This window comes from Patagioenas fasciata, chromosome 7, assembly GCF_037038585.1.
Source record: "Patagioenas fasciata isolate bPatFas1 chromosome 7, bPatFas1.hap1, whole genome shotgun sequence".
NCBI classification, from domain to species: Eukaryota; Metazoa; Chordata; class Aves; order Columbiformes; family Columbidae; genus Patagioenas; species Patagioenas fasciata.
The window spans coordinates 30,024,105-30,041,448 of NC_092526.1; the positions used below are offsets into that span (position 1 = coordinate 30,024,105).

At 38.9% G+C, this 17,344-nt stretch overlaps 1 protein-coding gene across 2 annotated transcripts in view; it reads left to right on the top strand.

The window, feature by feature from the left end:
• The first annotated feature begins 1,210 nt into the window (after nucleotides 1-1,210).
• LOC136103420 (baculoviral IAP repeat-containing protein 5.1-like) overlaps nucleotides 1,211-17,344 on the top strand; it is a 163,581-nt gene continuing 147,447 nt past the window's right edge. Inside the window, exons 1-4 of one of the 2 annotated variants that reach the window (XM_065841501.2) lie at nucleotides 1,211-1,348; nucleotides 2,337-2,446; nucleotides 2,920-3,034; nucleotides 4,441-4,872. In XM_065841501.2, the coding sequence (XP_065697573.1) occupies nucleotides 1,211-1,348; nucleotides 2,337-2,446; nucleotides 2,920-3,034; nucleotides 4,441-4,629 (552 nt within the window). In that variant the 3' untranslated portion in view covers nucleotides 4,630-4,872. Of the gene's footprint in view, nucleotides 1,349-2,336; nucleotides 2,447-2,715; nucleotides 3,035-4,440; nucleotides 4,873-17,344 lie in introns of those variants that run through there. The other variant, XR_011739883.1, reaches the window with a different exon arrangement.

Genomic DNA, 17,344 nt, shown 5'->3' on the forward strand with positions numbered 1-17,344 from the left:
CTCCAGAAGGGAAAAATCTTTTCAGGTAGCTTCATCAGTGTAGTCTGGGGTTTCTATCCAGGATCTCAGGTTCCTGTAAGAAGTCAGATGACTCTATGAGTACCTGGGAGGAGGCCTGGGTGGATCCCAGTGGAGGGAGTTTCTTCTAAAAGAGAAAAGAGCACCTTGTCTGTCTTTCTTGGCAGAGTCTGAGGTAGCTACCCAGGATCTTGTACCACTAAAGCAGAGGTGAAAAGACTCCAGGAGATCCCTAAAAGAAGTCTTGGGCAGATCCCGCAGGACAGAGTTTCCACCGAGAAAGAAAAATCATCCCAGGTAGATTCATTGGAGGAGTTTGAGGCTGCTACCCAGGATCTTCTGTCCCTAAAGCAGAGGTTAAAGTACTCCAGAAGATGCCTGGCAGGAGTTTTGGGTTCTTCCCGGAGGAGGGAGCTTCTAGCAAAAGAGAAGAATCATCTTAGGGTAGCTTCCTTGGAGGAGTCTGGGGCAGCTACCTGGAATCTCAAGTACTAAAAGCAGAGGTCAAAAGACTGCAACAGATGTCTGGGAAGAATCTCAGATGCAATCTAGGGGTCAAAGCTTTCTGCAAAAAGAAAAGTTTTCTTCAGTAGCTTCTGTGGAGTAGTCTGGGGCTGCTACCCAGGATCTTGGGTTGCTGTCAGAGGAGGACATAAGAATCTAGGAGATGCCTAGATGGAGTCTTGGGTGGATCCTGGAGGAAAGAGATTCCTACAAATAAGAAAAAAAAAAAGTCTCAAGCAGCTTTGTTGAGGGAGTCTGGGGCTTCTACCCAAGCAACTCAGATCCGTAAAGCAGAGGTCAAAATGACTCTGGGAGACACATGGGAGAAATCTTGGCTGGGTCCCAGAAAAGAAAGTTTTACAAAAATAAAAAAATCATCCCAGGCAGCTTCCTTGGAGGAGTTTGAGGCTGCTACTGAGAGTCTGAGGCCCCTAAAGCAGAGGTCAAAAGACTACATGAGAGTCATCTCAGGTTAATTACAGAGGAGGAAGCTTCCAACAAAAGAATGTGGCACAGGTGAAAAAAATTCCAATTTATCTTGATTGTACTACTCATCAACTCATCTGTGTTTTTATTTACTTTCAAACTTAACCTGCTGTACAGGTGCAATGTGTCACCAATCAGTGTAATGCCTTAAAATGGAGAGCAGGAGGGAGGTTCCAGGCTGTACTAATTGCAGGCTTTAGAGATGGAGATATTCTTGAAAGAGCTTGGCTTGGCTTCTAAGATCTTGAGTGATTTTCAGGATATGTATGGATATGAGAACCGTTTAAAAACCTTCACAAACTGGCCTTTTACAGAGAACTGCAAGTGTACTCCGGAGAATGTAAGTCTGAAAACTGGTATTTTGACTGTACTTTATTTTTCAGGTACTGTTCCTCAATATGAAGTCATTGTTAAGTATATTCATGTTCAAGAAGAGCTGTGAGCTTCTGCTAAGCCTGACTTTTCTCAGTTCCCTGCTCAGAAACACTGCAGTAGGATGACTGGCAGTTATTTTTCTTATTTTCATTTTTTTTCTTGCCAGTTAGAGCTTAATTTCTTGTGTTATGTAGTCTTTCTGTTAGCAAGTTTTCATTCATAACAGATAAGCCTAATTTAGAAGAAACAAGTACACATCCAGCAGGAAGGCTGAGAAAGCAAAATGATCACTCCTTAAAATTCAGAAAAAGAAATTAGTTAAATTTCTAATTATGTCACTGCAGGCTTGGACATGAGCACTAAAACAATTCACCTAATTTCTAATTTGGCACACATGCAGGAAAGTTCCAGGTTGGATATCAGATGAGTCATACTGCAGGAGTTACCTGAGCTAGGGTCAGGTCTGACAACTGAAACTGGAACTCTGACCAGATATGACTCTAAAGTGACAGAAAAACAGAATTGAAGATCTAGCACTTTACTTGCGTGATTTATGTTTAAAGGTTCTCTATGTCCATGGCCTGATGCTATATTGTTGTTTTTTTTTTCTGAAAACATTCTTTACAGCCCTGACTCTGGCAGATCTCGCACACAGCTACTGCAATGCTTGTCGCATGGCAGCTGCTAGATGTAACTTGGGAGAACAAAGCTGCTCCAGTCACCACAGCAATGCAGAAATCCCTTTACTTCTTGCAGCTTGTTCCTTCTGTCTTTACCAGTTGCTTATCTATTTGCTTGCAGTCCTCACACTCAAAATTTATTTTCAAGCCTGTTCTGTGCTGACAGCCACTGTGGGGAAAGGCATTATTTGTGAGCTCTCAGCAGCAGCTGGCTGTTGGGAACATGAGCAGTGTGTGGGATGAGGCTTTAAACTTCTGCCCTGTCACCTGCAGATGGCAAAGGCGGGTTTTGTCCACTGTCCAAATGCAAACAGACCGGATGTGGCAAAATGTTTCTTTTGCTTGATAGAACTGGAAAGCTGGGAACCAAGTGATGACCCATGGTAAGCACAGAGGTAGCTATGTTCTTGAAGTATTTCTCCAGACTCCTTGGACAACATTCCCTACTCATTACAAAATTACTCATTTCTCTTTAATGTTTCACAAAACTGAAGCCTACTCAAAGTTTCTTACCCAGTAACCTTGAAATAGTTCATAATTTGTTAATTATGCTCCTCAGAATTCTTCATGGTTCTTTTCTTTTGCCTCTAATGATCATACTTTTGATTCCACAAAGTAGAAAATAGTTTCTCTGCACTCTGTAAACTCTGTCCAAACCTTCCCTTGTATCTTCTTTGCTCACAACCAGCTTTTATCTGAGCTCCACTGAGATTGAGTTCATCTGTTTTCTGTATGGTACTTTCTACTGAGAGACAGTAGAAGTACTGAAGAGACATGTCTGTTCAGACTTCTTCACTTCTTGAAATATCACTGTCATGGATTTAATATCTGCTCTTATTCTGGGTTTATATTACAGGGAGGAACACACCAAACATCACAGCTGTGGATTTTTATCCCTTACTAAGCACTTGGATGACCTGACAATGGAGGAGTACTACATGCTGGAGATGACACGGCTGAGAACCTTCCTTGTAAGTCTTAACCCAATAATTTTATAGTAAGATTCAAAGCTGGAATGTAAACAAGAGCTTCCGTCTCTGAGGTTTCCATCATCAAGAAGAAGTGATTGTGTCAGACTAGAACATGACATCCTGAAGTAACGATTTACTTGCGTTATCGGCTAAGAAATCTGCACCTAAATGCTTCTCAGCGTTGTCTATTGTCTGGCTTTTGAAAGAATACCTGTTTCCTTTAGAAATCTTATTTCCAACAACTCATTATGGCAGACAAAATAACTTGGGGGCAAAATTCAATCAATCAGTTCAGGAAGCTCTGCAATGAGCAGCTCTGTTTTTCTCGGGAGGGATGAACACCACATGCCCAGTTTTACATGTCAATCAGTCTAATTAAACTTTCAAATCTTAAAGCCCATTTCAAATCTTTAGCAGTTATCCAGTTTTACCCCTCCCCACTTCTGGGATTTCATGCATGCCATAGCGTAAATGCATACGGAGGCACACAAAACTGAACTGCTTCAACTAGTTGATCAAGATTGACTCACCTTTCGTCTATGGCCCCTAATCCTTTGGACAGTGAGAATCAGGGGAACAATGTTCCCTGATGAGGTACAGGAAAGGTTCTGCATCTTACTTCCTGGGGGTTTGTGCAAATAAGGTCTTTGCTTTGCTGATATTATTCTGTGACTGTCAAGGTTAAGTACTTAAGCTCCCTGTACAATAGTCTTAAATCCATAGAAATAGGATCACATGCTGCAGTGGGAGTGGTCTGATATCTTAAAAGGTGGACTAAGGGTGAGAAGATTTTACCTCACCTGACCAGCAAATGCTTTAGAGCAGCGTTTCAAGGCACGAAAGGGGTCTCAGCCAAAATATCACTTGACTTCTAAGTACAGCATACAGAAAACTTAAAGCAACAGCTGCAAGCAGGGATGTTTTGCCCCCAAGAATACTGTCACCAGTAGCTTGGAGGGCTATGCACTATGGCTGATCCAGAGTGTGCTGCCATCTTGGAGCACCAATGTTTTAATGCATTCTAAGCAACAAGATCATGTCTCTTTACACTGAGAAGAAAGTCAAACTGTGGTCTCCCTCCCTGATGTGGTTTAAACTACAGCTTAACAGTAGGTTCACAATTTCCTTTAACAGAGAAGTATACCAGACACCCAGAGTGGTCACTGAATTGAGTCCTACAGGTAAGGCTGCTGGAGGAGTTTGGGACTCAAATGGGGGCAGACATGTGAAATATCTGCCAAACTGCCCTGCATCATTCAGCCGGCAGTATGGCTGACCAGTGCCACAAGTAGATTTCTCAGCTAGAATCAATGGTGCATCAGTGTTTTTTTGAGGATATCTAAGTTTTGAATGTAGCTGAACTAGACAGTTATATTGAAAGTCTGGATCTTTTGCTTTGCTTTCAGTGCAAAACTGGCAGAAGCATAATAAATGCTTTTGAAGAAGAAGTCGCTGCAACTCGGCAGCGTCTTGTGGAGAACTTTGTCTCCAAGCATCAGTATTCACCACCACCAGCAGTGCTGCTCCATGCTGCTCCATTTGCCCAACATTCTGAAAACTCACACTGCCAGTCAAAAACCATCCAGAAGAAGTGAAGTGTCAAGCCTGACTCTACAAGTTTCTCTTCTTTATATAGTACAAACATTCCTATTTTTATCTGAGTACTAATATAAAGCTGAACAGGTGTGTGAGGAATTGTAGAGAATTCCTTTTGTAGGCTCTCTGGAGCAGAGCTTCTCACTGTTCATACTAAGTCCTCCCTTTCACAGTGACCTTTTTATTATAGCCAGGTGTGGACTAACAGTAGTCCCACTAGCCTCTGATGATATGAAAAATTGTCTGTGCAAATTGTGGTTTGTAGAAGGTTGACTTTTTTTTTTTTTTTTTGGAATAAAGATTCACAACTATGAGCATCTCTTGTGATCTGTGCTATATTCCATCCTTACAGCTAGACAGACTCAGATCAAAATAGTTCTGCCTTTGGCAAAGTGAGTCCATTACACCACTCAATTTCAGTGGGGTCCTTATGCAAATTCTGCAGCAGATGGTCAGATGTGTTGATGAGCTTGGCCTGTGGAGACTGCACATTTAATGTAGTTGTCTTCCTTTGGGACAGTCATGTCTGCCTTATGTCTTTGTGGCTCTTGGCTCACAGAAAAACCTGTTTCAGCTCTTACCCTTTTTTCAGCCTGAATTCAGGTATGGCATAATAGTTCTGATTTTTCTATCCCTAATATATTTGTCTACCAATACTGCTGTTACACAAGCTCATAAGCTTTTTTTGATGCAAGTTTGGCTTTGGGAAGTGCTTTGGCGGTTCTTCTTGGTCCAGCTGCTGACATGGTCATTGCCAGTTGTCATATACCATCTACTTTTGGTCACATGTCACAATCCAATAAGAAATGGATTGTTGTGCAGAAAAAGAGAAGGTGACACTTCAAAGCAATGATGTTTTGGACTTTTGGTCAGGTCATGAGGCACCTGTTTATCTAGCCTTTCCCCCTTTCCAATTTGCTTTAAGTGCCAAAAGACCGCGGAACAGTAGACACTGAGTTCTTTGGTAACTTCTTGTTTAGTTGTAAGAGGATTGGCTTCAACAGTTGCTCTCAATGGGTCGATGTCAACTTCCTGTGGCCAGTTGCTATGCCCTCACCTTCAAGGCTCTCATCTCCTTTGCCAAACTTGAGCCATCGCTGCTCTGCATGTTTGTTAGCAGTTCCTGGGCCAAATGGGTTGCTGAAGTTGTGAGTTGCCTCTGCTGCTTTAAGACCCATTTGGAACTCGAATAAGAAATTTGCACAAATTTCCTTTTTGTCTAGCATCATTTCCATAGTCTTAAATATAAACAATAAGTAATAAATCAGTAGCAAAAAGCCGAGAAAGCGAGAAAAGTGCATTCAGATGTATAACATAACCTAATTTTTTAAAGAATGTTTCTGATATCAAATGGCAAATTTCAACAAAGCCAGAACCGCAGTTTCTTTTGCACCAACCTAATACATCCAAGGTGTCTTTAGTTGCCTAACCCACATTCAACAGCCCAAAACCTAATCAGCAACATCAAAGAGCTCAAACTGGAGCTTGCCAGAAGATGGCAGCCTTGTTCAAGAAATACAATGGTAATTAACCTTCCCACAGGTTTGCTGTGTCTCTCCTAAGCCCACTAAATTTCCTCTGCTACTCCGTAAAAGAAAACGCTTCCATGAGCTTTGTCTTCGGTCTGACAGGTACTGGAAAGTTACTACAGGCACCGGCTTGGATGTTGCTCACAGGGCTACCTTTTTGTGCTATTTCAAACAGAAAATGCAAGCGAAGGTTCAGGCTTCCTAGATAAGTGATCTCATATGGTCCCAGCAGTGAGCTAATAATCCGATACAAAATCTTTTTTATGTGTACCTATCTCTTCTGTGTCACTAGTAACCTTCTAATAGTGGTAATTTGAGGAAAATCAAGCCCTTCCTCCTGAGCATGTGCAGCTGGGTAGAAATATCTTGTAAAGCAGAGACATGCAGCAAATGGCTTATTTTTTCCCAAGAGTGAAATGAATGCTGCCCATAATATTCCTCTTGAAGGGAGGGTAAAATGTTCTTTAGAATCCTTGTCAGTTTGGGTAAGAGCAACTGGCTGTAGACATTATTTATGGTCCATAGCCTTGTAGATACTCTTTTGTCTGAATAAAACCTTTCTTCTCAGTAAAGTGCAAAATAGGTCTTGTAAATGTTGTTCAGTGTAGTTTGTAGTTACTTTTGGTAAATATGAACAGAACTTTCCAGCTTAAAATTTTAGCAAATCCAGCTTACTAAGTAACATGAATCAAAGAGTATATTGAAAATCATACAACCTTATGCCTCTAAATAATTCATTACATTTAGTATGCATCTACTTAACCTAAACTTTTAATATTAAACTTAAATTGGGCTCATCCACTGACCTGTGAGTAGTAAAACCACTGCTGTACAGCTCACTTATTTAGCAGGGAGAGCTCAAAGCAGGCTCATCTAGACTGTCGTATTTATAGAATAAAGTTGTTGACTCATAGTCAATTGCATACAGTAGGAAGAATATGCATGAGATTCCCTGCGCCCACAAGTTACTGGTGTTCAGTTGCCGTTCTGCTTCCTTGTGGGTCTCCTGGAAGGAGTTCTTGGCCTGGCTGCAGCTCAGGCCCTTCCCTCCTCTGGAGCCTGGACCAAACTGCTGCTGATTTGGCTGGGGGGCAGTTGAGTGCATCTGCCATACCATCACCCATGATTTTCATAATGAGCTTCTCTGCCAGTAACCTTTCCTTCCCTACATGAGCACACCCCATCTGCATTGTTGTTTCCTACCTCCACAAGAGAGGCCTTCATTGCATCAGATTTTCTGAAAATGACTCTGGTCATGTGTCCATAATGATATTTTACCTCTTGTTTCCAGCATCACCATTTCACTTATTTTTAAAGGATCTGAGTACTGCAATGTGGGACTCAAGGCCAGCACCTTGTTGCAATAGTTCTTTTAAAAGATAAGAGAAGCAGTAATTGTGCAGGTTCTGTTAAAATTCTGTTACCATTTGAAACATGTTCTGCTGCCTCTAGATTTTACAGCTCCTGTATTTGAGTATTTCCATATCATATCTCTCAGAGATTACACTACGTTTCTGGAGGCAGTATCAGTACTTGCACAAAAGAAATGCTTTTTCTCTGAAATACCCCAATTGTACCTAGGTTCATGGCTCACTGTTGCCAATGACAAGAGCCACAGGGCCAATCCATGCCTTGTGGTTCTTCTTTTGCTTAATGTTGTATTGTTGTTTCCCAAAGTAGGCTATGGAACAGATGAACTGTCCTTCTATTTGAATGAGAACCAATGTGGTACATCTTGGTCCACTGTATGGGCTGAGCTCAGTGGCCCTGTAACCATAAGTGCAGTTTGTATTAGGAAGAAGTACAGACTTGCCATAATTGATGACACCATTGAGCTTCTCTATAGGATCATCACATCTCCAAGCACAGCCAGTATCTCACAGGATAATGATCTCAGGTCCTTTAAACTGTTCTGCAATCCAAATGCTTTCTTTAGTACCACCTAAAAAGAAAATGGGGCTAGAGAAAAGGGAAAAGCCAATTGTTCAGACTTAGCAAGAAAGAGAAAAATCTCTTCTTGAGAAACAGGTGATGGTGAGAAATCCTTGTGCCTGAGATCAGAAAAGAGCTTTTTATTTAACAGCATCAGATATTTACTTGAACAAAACTTGTCAGGCCCTACACAGAGCTATAATAAAACTACTAAACTTTTCTGACAACTTTGGGAAAACCTCAAATTTTTAAATCCTTGTGGATATTTCTGCAATCTCACTAAAGTAGCTGGAAATTACTAAACTTATTAATTTAGTGAATTACTCTGAGTATTATTCTGCATTGGTAAGTCAGTACTTTCCAAAGTAAACTTGTTCAATCTGTCTTAATTACATTCTTTATTGAAACATTCTTTTATGCCATTAGGGGAACAGGATTATGAAACCCCTGTAGAATAATTCTGATTGCGAAAGTTACTGCTTGGATTTGTATAGAGAATTTTCAGTGCGGTCTTTTTTTTATTTTTTAATTTTTTTTACATCAGTTTATATAAAGTAATCAATCTCCTTGGGAAGGTTTCCTCAGTAATGGCTGGGCTTCTTGTGAATTTGTTGTTAATTTTGGATTGAATAGATACGTGTACACAGAAATACTTCTTTAAAAATGTATAGTTAAGTGGGAGGTGACTATTTTCTGTGGGGGATGATGGTTACACCCAAACATAGGTGCTGTTTGGATTGACATGGGAACATAAACACCATTTTGGAACGAAATAAATGCAGTTGAATGTATTTCACATTTCTTTCCCTTATGTAGTAACTGGATTTATTGTGCTTTCATGGGCTGAATGCAATTACTCAGTATCAGCTGAGGCTTATCCAAGTAAAATGACTTGGAGAAAGTCACACATTTTAGAATAATTTGTTACAAGGATATAATTTATATAAACACAGTTAAATAAGTACAATTATTGCAATTGCTCTCTTTTAAATTAGAATGTGAGCATCTTCCTTTGGGTATAAATCAATTACTGTTTAGTCCCATAAGTGACATATAGAGGTGAGCAGCTAAGTGAATTGAGAGAAATCACGGAAGTATTGTGAAACTAGTGTAGCAGTAGGAAGCACTTGGAAGTAGGAATAAAGTCTTTGGCAAATAAACTTGCAGAAAAGTCCCATTTCCAGTAGAGGGACTAGTTGAAGAAATGACTATATTAAGGCTGGTTTTGAATAGTGCATGGTAGTTTTTCTTTCTGTTTGGATATTCTCATCTGCCTTAGCAAATGTGCTTCATAAGTTGGCTGAACAGCAAACCATTACGTTGGAAATTGCATTGTATTGGAAACACGAGTAAGGCAAATGCTGTTTGGAATGATGCTGCTTGAATGGATGGTTCGATTCTCCCTGTTTCCAGCAACCTACAAGCACATTTCAGTGACAGAAGTGAACCTGAAGAGATGTTGGGCTGCTGTCGCTGAAATAAATGAAGATGCCAGATTCCATTCAGTCAATAGTAACAATCCTGCTTATTTTCTTGTTCTTTTTCATTTTACTTTGTCCTTCATAGTTGCCTTGCTGTCACCAAGAATGAAAAGCTTTGGGACAAAAATGCTGTTTTTTCTTGGAGTCTGAAGTTTGACTTGTAAATAAGTTAAAGCTTGATCTTTTTTACTCACCCATAGACTTTTGTGCTTGCTCTAGGTTTTTAAACAGCAAAGATTAAATTAAAAAATTGCCATGTAAAGTATGAGACAAATCTTTGAGTAATAATAAAAAAAGGATCAGATGGTGTAAAATCATAATGGCTCTGTTGGAGTCAGAGAGAATAAGCTGCTTAACATAAGCTGGGAGACTGGCCTGAGAAAGGCACAATAAAGTGGCTGTATTTTCTCCAGATGTGTATAGGAAAGTAAAATGCATTAAGTACTTATAGAAAGAATAAATAATCACTAACTAATACCTTTTTTTCTCTCCCTGTTTGACCCCTTGAAGGATACTGTTGTATTTTAATTTCCTTGAATTTATTCATTGGAATTGTTGACTAAGCTTCTGTGAGTGTCTTGCAACCTAGAACTTATTGTGAGTAGTTGGTTGGGATGATTCCCTATGCAATACTCTGACTGTTTTGTTTATGACCTGACTATCCTTGACTATGTAACTCTTGTAAGAAACCTGGTACTAAGAATTGCTGTCTGCAGAGCCAGTAGAGTTCCAGCACTGAAAAGTTGCTTTAATCAAGGTGACAAAGGTGTGCAGCATCTCAAACATGGCTTGTTATGATGTTAAGTGTCTGCAGCCCTTTGAATATTTAATATGTTGGGCTACTGGAGAGGTTTGGAACACACCTGCTTCCCCCCTAGCTGTGGAAAATGCACATCTGGAACCAAGAAAACAGTTCTAACACTTTAATTCATACATGCTGCTTCAGTGCAATATCCAGCATGAGGCAGCTCCTCATCACTTGTTCCTCTGTAAGATAAGATGCATACTTTGTGATCCATCATTGTGTGGTTTTTATACCCACAGTGTAAAAGAAAAAAAACTGTTCCTTCTCCTGCTGACCTCCCCAGATTATTAGAATTTGCATTGTTTTCCATAATCTCAGAGAGGACAATGGCACAAATTATCTGGCCTCAAATTTATTTTGAGAGTAATCTCTTGTTTGGGCTTCTGTGCTTGGACAGGTTTTTTTTTTTGCAAGGTTTTGATAAAAATAAAATTTATTTTTCTATGAAAGTAGAGAATACAACCTTCAAACTGGCCAATAAGCCTTAATCCTGTCCTGCTTTCCTCTTGATGATGAGTCTAACCATTAACCATGATCATTTCAGCTACTAAGCAGATTTATGAGAACATCTTCAGAAATAAAGTCCTTGTGAGGAGATCTTCCTAGGATAAATTATGTCACAGCCAATGGAAAAGAGAGCTGAGAAAAGTCAGTAAATCTTCAACAAAATGCCACAGATTTACAACTCTGAAATAGTTTGGAGGGACTCAAACCATGCAGATTTATTTTGTTTTGTTTTTAGGAGAAAGGAAGAGCTGTGGCAGTTATTCTGACAAATTCTGTTTTGCTTTTCTTATCACTTTTTTGATTTCTTCAGATCTGAGATGATGCAAGATGAAATGGGAGGGCAAAATAGTTTCTTTCAGTTACGTTAAAAGGTTGTTATACTTAATGTATATACTGGGGTTTTGTGTTTAAAATCTTGGCTGGATGGATTTTAGTAAGCACTGTTCTTTATTTGTCCTCAACTAGAGTACATTCAAATTTGTTGGTTCTTTGTGCTGTAGAATAAATAATTCAGTGTAAGAACTAGGGATGGAAAATAATAGTGCAATTGTGCTCACCTACCCCCTCTCCTTTTAAACTATTTTTGTATTTTGTTGCAGTGATCCTCAGTATTGTTTCGAACAGTCCTCTTCCCAATGGAAGAAGTATTTTCAGTATCCATATTTTGTTAGATACAGGTTTCCTGTTCTTTTCTGTGACCAACCACAGTGATGCTCACAAGATGTGTGGATGGTGCAGTGCACATGTGTATAGGGACAAAAAGTCCATTAGTTAAGCTGTGTGCTTTATGGCAGCAGGATTAGCAGCTGAACTTAATAGTTGTAATAGAAAGATAAAACAAAAAATATGGGTTAAGCTGTTTTGGTTTGGGATGGTTATGCCAGCAATGGATAAAATATGACATTTCCATACGTGTCTAATGTGTTTATAGTATGTCTGCTCTTTTAAAAAAAAATATATATATTTGGATTTCTGAATAAACAAGTATCTTCCATGGAAATGGATTCAGCTGTTCTCTAAAAGTTGTTCTGTTTCCTTTTAGATTCATTGAGATGCACCAGAAGCCCTTATGAAGGGGTAAGGTACAAACTGGTCACACTTATATGTAAGTGGTCAGTGTATTTGAGGTATAGAATTTAGGGTACAGGTTGTCTCTTTGGAGAGTCCATGTGGTTTTGCATCAGTAGGCAGAAATGTTCTGATGGATGTGTTGCTTTTATTACAACCAAGTGGTTTGCCCTGTAATGGAAAGATTCCCATCAAAAAGTCTGAAGACTGGCTTTCCATATTTCTGGAGAATAAAGTAAGATAAAGCAATTTTACAATGATTTATGCAGCTTGAGGAAAAGCAGAGGTTGATAAAGTAGCATTAATACCATGTCACCTAGCAACAGGCAGTAATAAGGTTCAAAACCAATTCGTGTGTCATTTTGTGCCCAAAATTTTGCAAATGAGCCCTCTGTAGTAGAACTAGTTAAACCATTTCTGCTAGTGTCTTGGACTTGATATTTGTGTAGTTTTATCCTTGGTATGAGTTATTGTTTTCATATTCCCTCTGGCAACTTTTATTGTGATCCTAGGGAAGCACTTTATTTTAAATGCTAGCACACTTAGTTCTATATTTTCAAGAGAGCAGAGAAGCTTCTTTTTTTTTTTTTTATCTTTGAAGAATTACAGGAAAGTGAGTTTAATCAAGCCTTTTGGTTTTTTGTTTGTAGGCACAGCATTTAGTAAACAAACAAACAAAACTCCCAAAACAACAACAACAACAAACAAACAAACAAACAAAACGACAAAAAACTTAGTAATTCAGTGCTGGTTTTTCTAATCCAGAGGCTGTTATTCTTGAGGCAGACACTGGCTTGATAGATGCCTTAGAGTTTACAAATCAGTATGTTAATGACAACTGTCTAGTTCTTCTCCCTGGTGCAGTGACTATCACTACAAAAATGCCAACAAGAAACATGTAACATTGAGCAAGGAAGATCAAATGTGACTGGTCACAAAGGAGGATGCTTGAGAAACTACTGAAGAAGTTGTCTCTCCTGTCCCTTACAGCATTGGAGCTGCTTTCATGTCCTTTCCTGAGTTCCTTGAGTGTTGCGGGTGTTTATTTAAATCTCTGCTTTCAGGCTGTGTCATGAGTGACAGATTTAAACCCTCTGCAAACTGAAGATAAATGCTTTTTCTCAGATAAAGTAAGGAACAAAGCTGGAGCTTGAAGTGAGTAAATAGTAGCGACAGTCTCAAATTGCTGATGTCCGCCAACAGAACTGGTCAGAGGCAAAACCTTCTTAATTATTATTAAATAAGTGATACTTAAAGCTTAACAGAAAAAAAACCACTTTCAGAGAGGGTAAAGCCAGCTCTTAAAATATTACCATTGCTAGGATGCTCCACAGATCCTGCATTTAAAATAATTTTCTGATATAGTAATGGCACTTTCAGAAAAAACTTCTTCCTACTGTTTCTGACAAACGACCAAGTGTAGGAGGAACAGGGACATTGAACATTAAAATTCCAAGTTCATCACCTTAGCAAAGACAGAATATTCTACATCCAAATTGAGGAATTTGGAATTTCACATGAAATCTGTGAGGGACTTTGCTACTGATGCTTCCCCTTGTTAAAAAGGATGCAGACATTGAACAGTACAGGCATGTAAAATCATTCCTGAGTAAATCAAGTCACATCCTATCCAGACAAGTAACTGTGCATCAGTTGCTTCACAAGGTCAGTGATGGGACAGGACCACTTGTTAACCACAAGTTCTGTGCTTTGGAGCTCCTGATGTGCAGATACGCTTGTGTGCTTTTTTTTCTGAAATGTTTTGGACCTAGTCCTTATTTGGATTACAAAAATAATATATTCCTTAAAGCTGTGGCACAGTTGATTTTAAACTCTATTGCTACCACACACTTAGAAGAGAGAAAATTCACATCTTGATAAGGAAGCTACATAGAGGAGACTGAGCATCCAGGAATTACATCCAGCTACCAGATTATCATGGTTATGTCAAATGTCATGCATATTTAGATGCAATAAATATCGACAGTACAGCAGTAAATTTTCTGTCTTGCTTTTCTATGATATGTACAATATTACAATTGCCATATGTGACTGTTAGACTTTCCAGCTATATGTGTGATTATTGGAAATGAACAGCAGCTTTAGTGATGAAACTGCCTTGAATACTTGCTGGCTGGCAAAATTGTATAAATAAACCAGTTTGAGTTCATTCCTCTTCATGGGGGTTGGAAGGTTTTGTTTTGTTTTGTTTTCCTCTAAACTGAGGAAGTAATTCAACAGGAGATCAGAAATGGCACACAATAAGTTGGGGAAGCTTTGAAAATAGTGCCATCAAACACTGAACAGTTGTCATGAAGTTAGAAAAGTTTAAGACAGCTTGGCAGGGTGTTTAGAAATGTAATTGGAAATAATATCAAACTCTTGTAAGACTAGTGTTAAAAAGAACTAGTGCTTCAATGGAGTGAATACCCTGTTTCCCTGAAAATGAAGCCTACCTCTAAAATAAGCCCCAGCATGAATTTTCAGGATTTTTGAAGATGCTCAAATTATAAGCCCTACTCCAAAAATAAGCCCTAGTTACTGTTCATTTAAAAAGTCAATTTAAATAGTGTCCAGGCAGCTATACATGTAAACAAGTAAGCATCTTTTGGAGCAAAAATTAATATAAGACCCTGTCTTATTTTGGGGGAAACAGGGTAAGTGTTCATGCTCATTTCAAAAGGACCAAAATTTGATCTGTAATCAAGCAGACATAAAACACAGTGAGGTTTTTGAAGAGGATGGATGTTTTTTCCTCAAGCTTATAACCATCATGAGAAACTTTGTTTATTGTTACCCAACATCAGGGAGTTGAAACTGAACCTCTGAAGCCTCCTCCATTCAGGGTGCCTTTTTAAGAGCTTAGACATTTAGTAGTTCCTAATGAACCCTCATAGCATATGCTTAGTTTATTTTGAACCTCTGTTAGATGAGTTGGAACAAATGTTGAGCACACCTGAACTGAGATGTGAATGGAGACTCATACTGCCTTGACTTTCATTTTTAAAAATAAGATTTGAAATTCAGTATGAAATTTTGAATTTCATGAAGTTTAATTGTGAGGACTTTACAAACCTTTAAAAGAGATAAAAGAAATTAAAAATCAGTTCTATATTTTTAAAGAAAAAGTAATTCTGATTTCAGTCAGGAACTTGAAACATGTTGCTAACAACATAACTTCTGGATGTAGAAGACCTGTGGTAAGTTAGTCCAGAGTAATGCATAAAGCTTGCACATCCTCTGTCTCCTTAGGAAATGCCTTCTACAAACAGTTTAAAAACATGGTAGTGTTTGTGTATGGGAAAGATTAGTCCACAGATTGTCATACTGCAGTAACATTATATAATTTTAGAATTCAACACACAAATCAACTTCCCATAAGGAAAACTTGCTCCCTTAGGCAGAGGAATGCTTCATCTGGAGTGTGAAATAGCCAGGTCAAAATAGTGTGCTAGTAAATTAGCATCTCATCTTCCAAAGAGGGCAGTTGGCTTTGCCACTAGTTATAATTTACCTTTAATACTTGAGCACTGTGTCATACTTAAGTTGTATCCGTGATACCATTTAGAAAGTGTTTAGTAGTGGTAACAGGAGAGAAAGGCAGAACAGACTACATTAATTAGAAGATATGGCTGTCATGTAATGGGAGGTGAACGTTTTTTACTGTAGCGTGCAAGTCTGGTGGACGTTACCTCCTGCAGTTCTTAGGTCTGGTGACTGCAAATTCCACTGCAGAAAATATTCTGTATCTCCAAGTCTGTGTTGTACTGTCCTACCACTTGTAACAAGATGTTGTGTGTTGTTCTTTGAAATAACAGATATTTGTGAAATGGATTTAGAAAAGATCCCTTACCACTAAATACATATTTTCTCCTAAAGACTTTGACCTTTGGTACTACTGTTTTATCACAGCTTTTCCGAAAGACATGGTCTCTTTAATAGAAGCTCAGTATTTATGTGGCCATACAGGCAAGGGCGAATGCTTTACTTGTGTGCTTGCAGAAGACAGTGACTCCTGAATTCCACTTCAGAACACTTAAACTGCCTTGTCAAAGTGTGTCATGGTTTAACCCAAGATAGCAATACAACCACGATAGCTACTCGCTCTCCAGCCTCCCTATCCCCATCCAACAGGGGAGAGAATTGAAAGGGAAGGGAGAAACTTGGTTCGAGATAAACACAGTTTAATAAAATAACAAAATACTAATACACTACCAGTAAATATGTATATAAAAGAGAAATAAGAGATACTCAAGGCAATTCCTCACAATCTCAAACCACACTGAGCAGCCAGTCCCAGGAAGTGGCACCTGGTCCTGAACAGCTGATCCTAAAGAGGGGAAAAAAAAAAGGCAGAGAAGCCCAGAGGCCTCTGCAAAATGGCAAAAAGCTGAAGTAAATGTCCCAAGCCAAAAATTCCCCAGCTCTGGCAAAAAAGAGTGAAGAAAAAAAACCCTCGTGAGAGAAATTGCTGTCAGTCAAGCTCTGCCCCACCCATGCCCATCTTCCTCGCTGCCTCACTCCTGTGGGCAGGGTGCTCAGAATGTCCTCGGCTCTCAGACCAGAGCAATTAGAAACATTGACTCTGTACTGGGGTGTTCTCTCTTGTTCTCAGACTAACTCCAAATAATTACTGTGTTAGCTATGAAAAGGAAAGGTTTCTAACTGCATGAAGGAAATTAACTCATTTTCAGTCAAACCAGCACAAAGGGTTAGCAGAAAAGGTAAAGTTCTTTTGTTCCATTAAGTACTATATGGATGATGAAGAAAGAGCAGTGGATATGTTGTATTGGGGTTTTGTATTTGCATTTTATTGTTACTGTTTTGATTTTGATATTCACTGATAGAAGGTGGACTAGAGAGTTTAGATGGAATGCTCTGGGAAATGTGTGCCCCAAAAACAGTCAGGCAAGTAGATGTTGTCCTTTGTTTCTGTCTGTTCTAGTGGCCTATAAATATACCAGTATAGTGATGGGAAGAAAGTAAACTACTAAAACACTTGAAACATGATTTAATTATGTAATTCCTGCTTTAGTATTTACATTTTTTGGGGAGTAAACTTAAACTGAATTTTGAGGAAGGAATCCAAAACTGTTAATAGTTTTAGAATAGCCTTGCTGGTTAATTTTTTTTAAGCCTTGTCAGGTTCAGTACTTTTGATTCAGAAATATTTATTTGCCAAGCTTTATGTATGATATTTCTAAAGCAGAGCGTCCTTTATAAGAGATATTTCCAAAACCTTTTCTATTTACAGTGCATATCAGTTTCTAACTGTATAAACAGACAATTGCTGATGTGAGGATGAAACTTAAACAGGCTTCTGAATGCTGCTTTGTTTCTCTAACAAATTGGTTTTGCCTGACACTCCTAATTGCCCTGATGACCTCTTCTA